The 9,450-nt window shown below is 33.3% G+C and overlaps 1 protein-coding gene across 1 annotated transcript; it reads right to left on the reverse strand.

Moving 5' to 3' along the window:
- Positions 1-290: 290 nt before the first annotated feature.
- Positions 291-8,320, reverse strand: LOC104528469 (arf-GAP with SH3 domain, ANK repeat and PH domain-containing protein 2-like; the record flags this gene model as incomplete). Its single annotated transcript, XM_010172490.2, has 9 exons — positions 291-358; positions 824-954; positions 1,163-1,248; positions 1,681-1,870; positions 3,577-3,671; positions 4,418-4,551; positions 5,944-6,110; positions 6,220-6,268; positions 8,233-8,320. Coding segments are annotated over 9 exons (1,008 nt in total), but the record flags the coding sequence as incomplete, so codon positions are not given.
- Between the last annotated feature and the right edge of the window lie 1,130 nt (positions 8,321-9,450).

A 9,450-nucleotide genomic window follows, 5' to 3' on the forward strand; every position in this document is an offset into this window, starting at 1 on the left:
GCTTGGTGTCATCTGCAAACTTCCTGAGGGGATCCTACTTGTGGATCTGGGACTCACTGCTCAAACAGAATCATCCCCTGGCCACAAGAAGTTTAGTATTTCCAAAGCAGCTAAAAAAATATAGTTTTCTTCTTAAAAGCATGTAACTTGATATAAGCATATAACTATTTCTAAGCATGCAACTATTCCATCTGGAATATATTAGTTGAATATTCAACTGTAAACTCTTAAATAGTCAGACATAATTCTCTTTAGAAATGCACAAACATACAGAAAGATGCAACACTTACCAACTCTTCACAGTGAGTATGTTTTAAACGTTTAGCTATATCAAGTGGTGTCTCTCCCGATTCATTAGCTATATTACAGCAAGAAAAGAAAGTTATGATGATAGGCATCACTATTAACATGTCCATTACTAAAGATAAAGACATACCTGCAGGTACATAGTGAAGTACTAAACCAACACACTCTAAAATTAATCTCTTTCCTTCATATGTAGGTCCAACTCATACCAACCCTCTGAACATGAGAAGCAGTACCAACTCAACATGCCATATATATGGAATGATAGCTATGAGATGGCAGCATATAACTAGGCAACAAGATATCAGTTAAAAATCTTGATACTTGCTTATCCAAATTTGTTAAAAGAACCTAGTGTGATGTATAAGCCAATTTTAAACTTATAATAAACAGTGCATATTGATTTTTTTTAATAATTAAGATTACATTCACAGAATTATGATAAACAATTGAGGAGCACTTACTACACCTTCACGGTTTCTTCTCTGAAGCAGTGACAAACATGAAATTGAAGTACCCGCTATGTTTTTACCTATTTCAATAGAAGCCTTCCCTCTCAGCAGCAGTTTGAGGCACTCAACGTTGTCCGTCAGACAGCAGTAATGCAGGGCTGTGCTACCTTTACATGTCTGCTTATCTAGATTGCCACTATTGGGAGTACAAGAAAGAAGAAAGCTGATTAAACTGTGTTTCCTACCCTATATTAATAAACCTCTCTCATTACAAGATTTTCAAAGAATAAAATTACATTTGTAAATAACAGAATTAGTTTTAGTACTTGTGTTAATTTAGTATTTGTATTATTTAACATAAAAGCAGCTATCAGTAATATTTTAATAGTTTTAGATACACTTACCTGTTCTGCACCAAAAAGTCAACTATATGAAGGGATGTTCGATCAACTGACCTAACAGCAAGGTGAAGTGCTGTTTCGTCTTGCTCCTAAGAATAAAACATAAGAACACATTTAAACCGATCTACAGAGAAGCAGAAATTTTATTAAGACATAAATTAGATCAATTAAAACACTGAATTTCAAAATATTAAAACATGCTACCATTAAAATATCTCTTGTGAAGACTTTTATTGCTTCGCTTTCGTTCCTTTAAAATAAACAAACAAATCAGTTGAAAATTAATAATTATTGACTGATTTAATGTTTTAATACATTTTAATTATTATAGTATTTGGAAACAACTTTAGATTAAACTATCTAATACCTTCTTTTGTTATTGTTAAATTACATCATTAAAAGGATGAGTGTTCAGAGCAATGTCTCAAATCTTATTTTCGAATAAGAATAATAGTCCTTTTTAATTAATGAAATCGTATTGCACTTATAATAATTTGTCTAATAAAATAGACAACACTTACATGGCCATTGGCCAGTGGAATTTTTTCTGTGAGATCCACACCGTCAGCATATACTTGGACTAATCCAAGAATGTCTCTTGATTTCACTGCTTCACAAAGAGCATGTAATTTAGCTGCATTGTCAGCATACTTTTTCCTTGCATATTTTCTCTCAATATACTTGGCAGTAATATAATCTTTTCTTGCATTCCTGAAATTGAATATAATTTACTTCTGTAACTTTTAGCAGAAGATACATATTATAATTTCCATAAATACATGCAAGTCATTTGAAATAAAATCTGGGAAAGACTATTTCTCATTTATTATGATAATTTTTCTTTTTAAATATGCATGTAAGACATGCAGTCTTGTATTTCCAGTATGAAAGGTAGCTACAGAAGATGAATTAAATATCCAATATGAAGACAGACCATGAATTTCCCCCTCTGAACTCTGGTGTGAAGTTGAGATGAAGATTGCCCAACTCTGTACAGGAGATACATCAAAGCTTCATAGAGCTGGTTTGCTAACAGCAGCCTGGCAGGTTTACGTTGACTTGTACTCCTGTACATGCTGAAAAGGGACGGAAGGCATGGGACACAAAAACCTGTCTTGTACCTCTGCACAGACTAGCCAGGCCTTAGATCTGTATTCACAGCACTGAGCACGTCCTGTAAAGCAGCTCTTCACCACAACTCTAACAGCCAGGATGTAGTGGAGTTTTTAGTTTCACCTCGAAACCGAGGTGAAAAGTTATCACACTTGAATCAGCCCGAGTTGTTTTGTCTTTTGCTATTGACACCCAACTAACAAATGACTACTCCTCTTCCCACCACAGCAGACAGGAGCTTGCACACCTCCCAAAGGCATAACTCCTTACTAGCTCTTGGGATGTACACAACATTGCACAGAAGACATTTAGCAAAGCCATATTTTATCATCTAGATACTACATAATTAGCAAAAGAAAAAAAAAAATTCCAAATAATAATGAGTTGAATCAATGGATAGCTCTTGTCCCTAAAGCACATGACAGTATTCCTTCCTAGTTTTTAAAAAGTGCTTGTCTTCAGGTTCTCATTTCATTAAAAAACCCCAAATTTGGTATGTAGATGTATCAAATTATTTTTTAAAATAACATTTTTAAAAAAGTCTTCTTATGCTATTGATTTAGCATTCAGTAAAATTATTAGTAATTTTAATTATTAATATGAATATTCTGTATTATTACTCATAGTAGTAGTCAAAAATAATTTAAACTGCCTGGCTTAATGTTGATTCTGTCAGAAAGGTGAAAGTACAGATAATCTAAAATCAGCTTAATCCAAAGTAAATTCTTCTGGGTTTGTTTCTGTATCATTTACTAGCTCTTTTACAATGGATTAGCATCCAGCCAAGTAGGCAGCTGTCCTTGCTGTGTCTCTGCCATCACAGTTCAGTGTTTTCGAGGAATTCAATTAAATGTTCTGTCTTTATTCCACATAGTTATGGCCTTAAGTCCCAGATGTAGTTTGTAAACACTAGGTGTTCAGTATCTTTCAGGTAAAATGTGTACCTTATTCCAATTTCTATTTTGTGTTTAAACAGCACAAAATTAATAGTTTTGTTTTTAATCCCTACCCTTGTGTGTCTTTAAAATTCCCAACAAGTCATGTTTAATTTGTTTCTGTCCCACAAATCATGATTCAGAGACTTGGTAAAATAATTCCTCCTATTAGGGAAGGTACAATCAGATAAAGTTCCATAAAGCAGACATGCAAAGCACCAGAAAAAAGGTTTACTCCTTGGCTATAAGGCTATACCTAAGACATTATATACCTTGCATGGCCTGCTGTTGCAAACCATAATGGCACAACCCGATGAGCAACACTAAATTAAATGCCTGCCTTTTTCAGAGTAGTGTCTCTTTACTTACATATCGCTGTTTGGGTTAGGTTTGACCATCTCATCAACTGGCAGACAGAATTCCATAATCTCATTAAATGCAGCATTCCCAATATTCTTTGCAAGCTGTTAGGAAAAAAATAACCCACAGCTCACTTAATAAACATGTTCAGTTATTGGCCACACACATACTAATGCAAGGACAATGGAAAATGGCAGTTGGGACTTTTTGTTTCTGATTCCTAGTTCTGCTACTGTGTCTGTGATCATGAACAGATGAGGTACCTTTCTGGTTATCAGTCTGTAGCTGCAGTTTAATACATAAACAAGTAACTGCAGAATAATCCATCAAGACACCAGTTCATACAATAAATGCAAAATACTTTGTGGTGGATATGAACACACATAGGAACTGTCACAGAGCAGCTGATACATGGTAACATCTTTGTGTAGCAAAGCTGAATACATTTTCTTCCTTTGAGGATTAAAGTTCCCTTCTAAAATAATGATAAATAATTAATGGGTAAGTATTTTGAAGTCCTTCAATTTTTAATCTGAGAGACACATTCATATGTCAAACAGCTGTGTTCTTTTAAAAAGCAACCAAGGGTAAAAAGACTTGGAATTACAAAAAAATATGAAGCCGCTACAAATTTGAATTCTAAGATCAGAAAAAGTTCACACTAAGACACTATGTTCCAGGAGGTTCCCTCAAACTTGAAGAATTAAGCTTTCTTAAATTATGTTTATCCAGAGGCAACTTTCAAGACTGCAACAACATATCGTTGTTGATATGTTGTGATAAAAATATATACTCGGGTTGTAAGTATTTTATGGTACTATTTTGAAGTTAATAAAAGCAATTTGATTACCAAAAGTTCAGATGTTCCCAGCACATCTAATGTAAGTGATTGCATTCTGGAATAGTGAACACCAAGTTCTCTATGGATTCCTGAGCATTCAATGCAAGTCAGAATTCCCAAATTTGTTGAAAGCCAGGTAGGATCTGAAAAAGAAAGTACCCACAGAATTAAAATTTATTCAGGTAATTATTTCATTCTAGAAAATGTAGTATATGAAAATGAAATTCTGTAAAATAAGACTCCTGTACATTAATTACCAGGTTTTTATATTTATGTCTTTACATTTACTCTATTGGGAAACACAAACCAGGTTTTTTTAGTGGCTAAAGAAGTGGAGATTAATTTAATTTTTTTTTTTTTGTACATGACATTGCCCTCCAAGGGAGCTGCTCAAACAGTCCAGTTTGTCATTCCCTACAGGGCTTTCAGGAAGTGCATTCTTCTACCAACAATATAATGGTGTCACATTCTCAACTGAGGTTATGGGTGCAGTTCAAACTGAAGCGACAATGCCTACAGGTTGCTTTATCTATTTCTTTCTTTATTTCAAGTATAGACTCTAGACTAAGTGAAGTAGCAGTGATTCTGAAGTACACACACAGCACCACACAACAATGGATTCTCACTCAACTATTTCCAAGATAATCTCTCCTTTCATTACCCTTGCTTGTCTTTTCTCCTGGTATTTTGCATTCCTAAATTCCTGCTATAACATTTCCTCATCTTCCAGATAAATAATTAATTTCCAAAGATTTAGACAGTTTAGAAATTCATTTATTTGATAAAGGTTTGGTAGTAGCTATTTAGAATATTCTTCTTTAAAGACATCAGCAGTGACTCCTCCCATAGTTTTCTGCAGAATCTATTGCTGGAAGTTACTGTTGATTTCTAAAGTGCATACACCTTCACATCTGATGCCTTCAGCTACAGTTTCTATTTAAAAAAAAAAAAAAAAAAAAAAAATCTAAGTCCTGAAGTGCCTCTGTAGCATAAAAGAACAGAGGAAACAGCAGGATTTAAAAAATAATTTGAAGAGGCTTTAAGTAGAAAATCATCGATCAAAAAAACCAACACTGCAAACCATAGTGAGCAGGGGCATCCTCTGCCAAATGAGCAGTCTCAGGCATATTCCCTGGCTCACTCTCGAAGTCAAACATTAAAAGGCTGGGGTTTTTTTTTTAAAAAAGGGTATATTAGGGAAATGCTTGAAGTAACTTACTGCTGTCCAGTTTTACCAAACTCTTACATAAAATATGGGCTCATACAATAAGTTCAATTGATTTACATAAGCAAAAGTTAGGATTAGCAAAATACATGGGAGAAAAATAAGCTGCTTCGTAACTTTTCTCCCCATTGACAACCTGCGCATAGCAAACCAACCTTACAAAAGCAGTGCAATTACATTATCAGCATATTCTACTATGTGTACAATCTTTGTGAGATAAGGAGTAAAAGCGAAAGCATACAACATCAGTTTAAATACTCTCGTGAGACGAAGAATTTTTACCATCTAGAAATATGCTTAATAGAATCACCTTGTGCTCCACAGTCACAACACACATCATTTCCAGTCATCCTCTGGACTTCAGATATAATTTCTTTTGTCAGTTCCTGGACAATATTATTTTCTCCTGTGTTATCATCTCCTTTGAATGCATTATTTAAAGCTTCCTCTTTGCTGTTTTGTAGCACAGATGTCCATCTAAAATGGCAGTAATATTTTGCTATTAGATGTTTCAGCACTTCTAAAGTTCAAGGTAACGTCTCAGTTGAACACCAGTATGAGAAATAAAATTACCAAAGTAACTCACATTTGACATTCCTGTTCATCCTCTGCTTGAAAGTGGTACGTCCTGTCGTCTGCACAATAAATAATTCATATACTGATTAAAAAAAATGATTGAAAAACTGATTTTGCAGAAATCTCTCAGAAAAATCTAGAATTAATTAATGCATGTCTCCTGAGGTCTCTAGTCTCATTGCTGGAGTGTTGACAGGCAAAAAGTCTATTTGGCAGCTTTCACTCATACTACCTATAGTTAATCCATGTTTATACCTATGGTGGCTTGTTGCTCTTTAAACAGAAACTGTTTTCCTCAGTGCTCTGCTTCTATCACATAAGCAGCAGGAGAGTATAGTAATTTTTTTTTATAGTTCCAGATATAACCTCAGTAATCACAAGTCTAAAGTGCTGGGTGGTGGTGGTGCGTGTGACTAAAATACAGAGTCCATATCTGAGTTTATCTGTGTATATAAGAAAGACGTGAAGGTTCCAAATGAACTCTTAAAACAAAAGTAATAAATAATTACAAAACATATTTGACAGACACAAACTACAATCAGGATAAGCCCCAAGCTATTTCAATTAAATCAAGCTAAAAAATTTTCATTTATTACTACTTCCATAATTCTAAGCACTGTTATCACAGTGTACTTACTATTAAAGAAAAAAGCATGATATGTTTTAAAACTATGAAACAATTGAGAGTTGATACAGTTTGGTGATTGAGCTGGACTTAAAATTAGTATAGTTGATGAGAAGAACAGAGGTAAAGCTACTGGTAGAAAGATATTCTAGGCTGAAAATTCCTAAAGTTTGAAAAATACTCAAGTAAAAAGGTATTAGAAGATACTTTCAAACACGGAAAATGTTAAGAGATAGAGGATACATGAAAGGACAGAAAGGAAAGTGCCAGCCAAAGAATAAGAGGTTTTTATCTTGCTATGATACAGCAATTTGCATTTTTTTAAAAAACAAGGAATGTTTTAAAACTCTATAGTAAAACAAAGTTAAAAAGTGATCCGGAGAAGACTGAGGCCCGTTATGCCTTGTCATATGTATGATGGGATAAATGATAATGTTGTGATAAGCTGATATTGGACAAAATGTGACACAAGAATCAACAAAGAAAGAAAATGCAAAAATAAACAGGGAAGACCACTTGCTTGTGCAGAAATGGAGAAGCTGTATATTGCACACATGAGTACTAGTCTACTAATGTAAGTAGCATATCTTACATTTATAAATAGAAAATAACTTTATGCTCTGACAAAGAAACAAATGAGGAATAGATTTATATTCTTCTCCCCAAAATATGAGATATATGTTTCAGTAATGTATTTTTATTCAGCCCACAAATACAATAAAATGTCCCAGTGAGAAAACAAAGGAAACGTTCTACTATGCAATTTTGTATCATCCCATTCAGTTCCCAAAATTACTCAGTTTTGGTGTTTTTAATATGAAGACTCTTTATCTCACCTTTATATCTATTACAAGATAAAAAAAACTAAAAATGTTTTCAGTATTTTCTTCACAGTTACAATGCAACCACTATGCTTAAATTTTAAGTTTTTTCATGTTTTAAAAGCTCCTTCTAATCTTGTACAAAAGACTTTTCAAGATGATCAGCTATGACATTTTCAATATAAAGCTAGCAATATATACTGAAATATATTTATAGTATATATTTATATTGAAATATATTTTGCTAATAGCAAAATATATTTCAATATAAAACATAAATATTGTTATTCTGTTGTAAGGCAGCACAAAATGATAGAGAATTGTAATAGTTTCACTGGACAAGAATGAAGGAGTAAAGATCATTTTAAAAACAAGTGGTTTTCCAAAGAAACAGGTACAGTTAGTTGCATTATGCTAAAATAAGTGAAATGGCAAACTGTCATAGGAAGGGCATTTTGTAAAGAGAAGGATTCTACAATTGTGAAAATGGTTAAGTGGATTATCGACACATCTACAGAAATAATGCAAAACCCTTTGATATTAATTGCAAGTAAAAAGACCTAAACAACAAACCTACGTGATATGAGGTCAAAACATTTTTTCTCCTCTGGGTTTGTTTTCACTTGGCAGGTTAAGAGATTGAGCTTTGCTGGAGGTCGGTTAGCCTATTTGAAGATAAAGCACACACATTTTAGTATACTGATACTGGCTCAGCCCTGAAGTCCAAAAACACAGGATAACATCCCACTGCCAAAAAGACTTGACAAATGGCTGTTACTTTAATTTCTAAGGTACCCACGTTTTGATTTATGCTTTCTTCTGCATCATGGTTTGTAAAATACATTTTTTTGTATTTGGCTATTTTATTCACTGATAACTGGAGAGACACTAGAATTTTGAAAGAGGAGAGGGGTAAAATCACTTTAATTATCACTACTCTAATCAGTAGAGTTACCAGTAACAGTTATCTAAAGGAATCAGGTATGACAAAGAGACAGATTGATTTTACATAAATTTAATCCTCTAACATTTAGAAATTTAGGTTAAAAAAATTAGTTGTCTAAGTTTTCAATAATGAAACAATTTGACTCCTGCTAATATCTTTAAAGAGAAGAGAGAACCAGCTTAGAACAAATGCTCAATTTTTAAATCACTAAAGGGACACATTGAAGGAAAATAAGAAATTTGCACAGAGAAGTCTTGCAACAAACATATGCAAAACTAAATGCTTTCCTAAAAGCAAAATGCACAAGCAAACTTCATTATGAAAAAGTCTCATAAAGGCTACAAAGACTGGTCAAATAGCACCTTTGTGCTAATCTCTTTTTTTCCCTTAATCCACCTGTCCTACAGATCTTGGGAAGGACCTAGTAAAACGTTATGTTTGCAACCCTGACTTGAGGAATGGCTTGGACTTGCTACAGTGGACAACTAGTTTCACTTTTCTTTTAGAATAATTAAATCAGAAAGTAGATTAGTTAACTAGAGAGGCTCTGCTCTAGACAATAATATCTGAAAAATAATAATTTGTTTCAATAATTAGGAAAGTACTATTATAACGATAGAAATATACATAAACACATTACCACACTTACTGTTGTGTGCTAACAATTTTAATCTATCAAGTTGCGAGAACAAGATTTAATCATCTAAACAAGAACTATTATCAAATGAAGCTGAACTACCACATAATGTAATTAACTTACAATGAATCATAAGTAACATACATCTTCTCAATCTCTTCTAAATTTACTGATGAAAACATTTCATTCAAAAAAGAAGGGAGAACAACTCC

Source organism: Antrostomus carolinensis, unplaced genomic scaffold (genome assembly GCF_000700745.2).
Source record: "Antrostomus carolinensis isolate BGI_N321 unplaced genomic scaffold, ASM70074v2 scaffold1397, whole genome shotgun sequence".
Taxonomy (NCBI): Eukaryota; Metazoa; Chordata; class Aves; order Caprimulgiformes; family Caprimulgidae; genus Antrostomus; species Antrostomus carolinensis.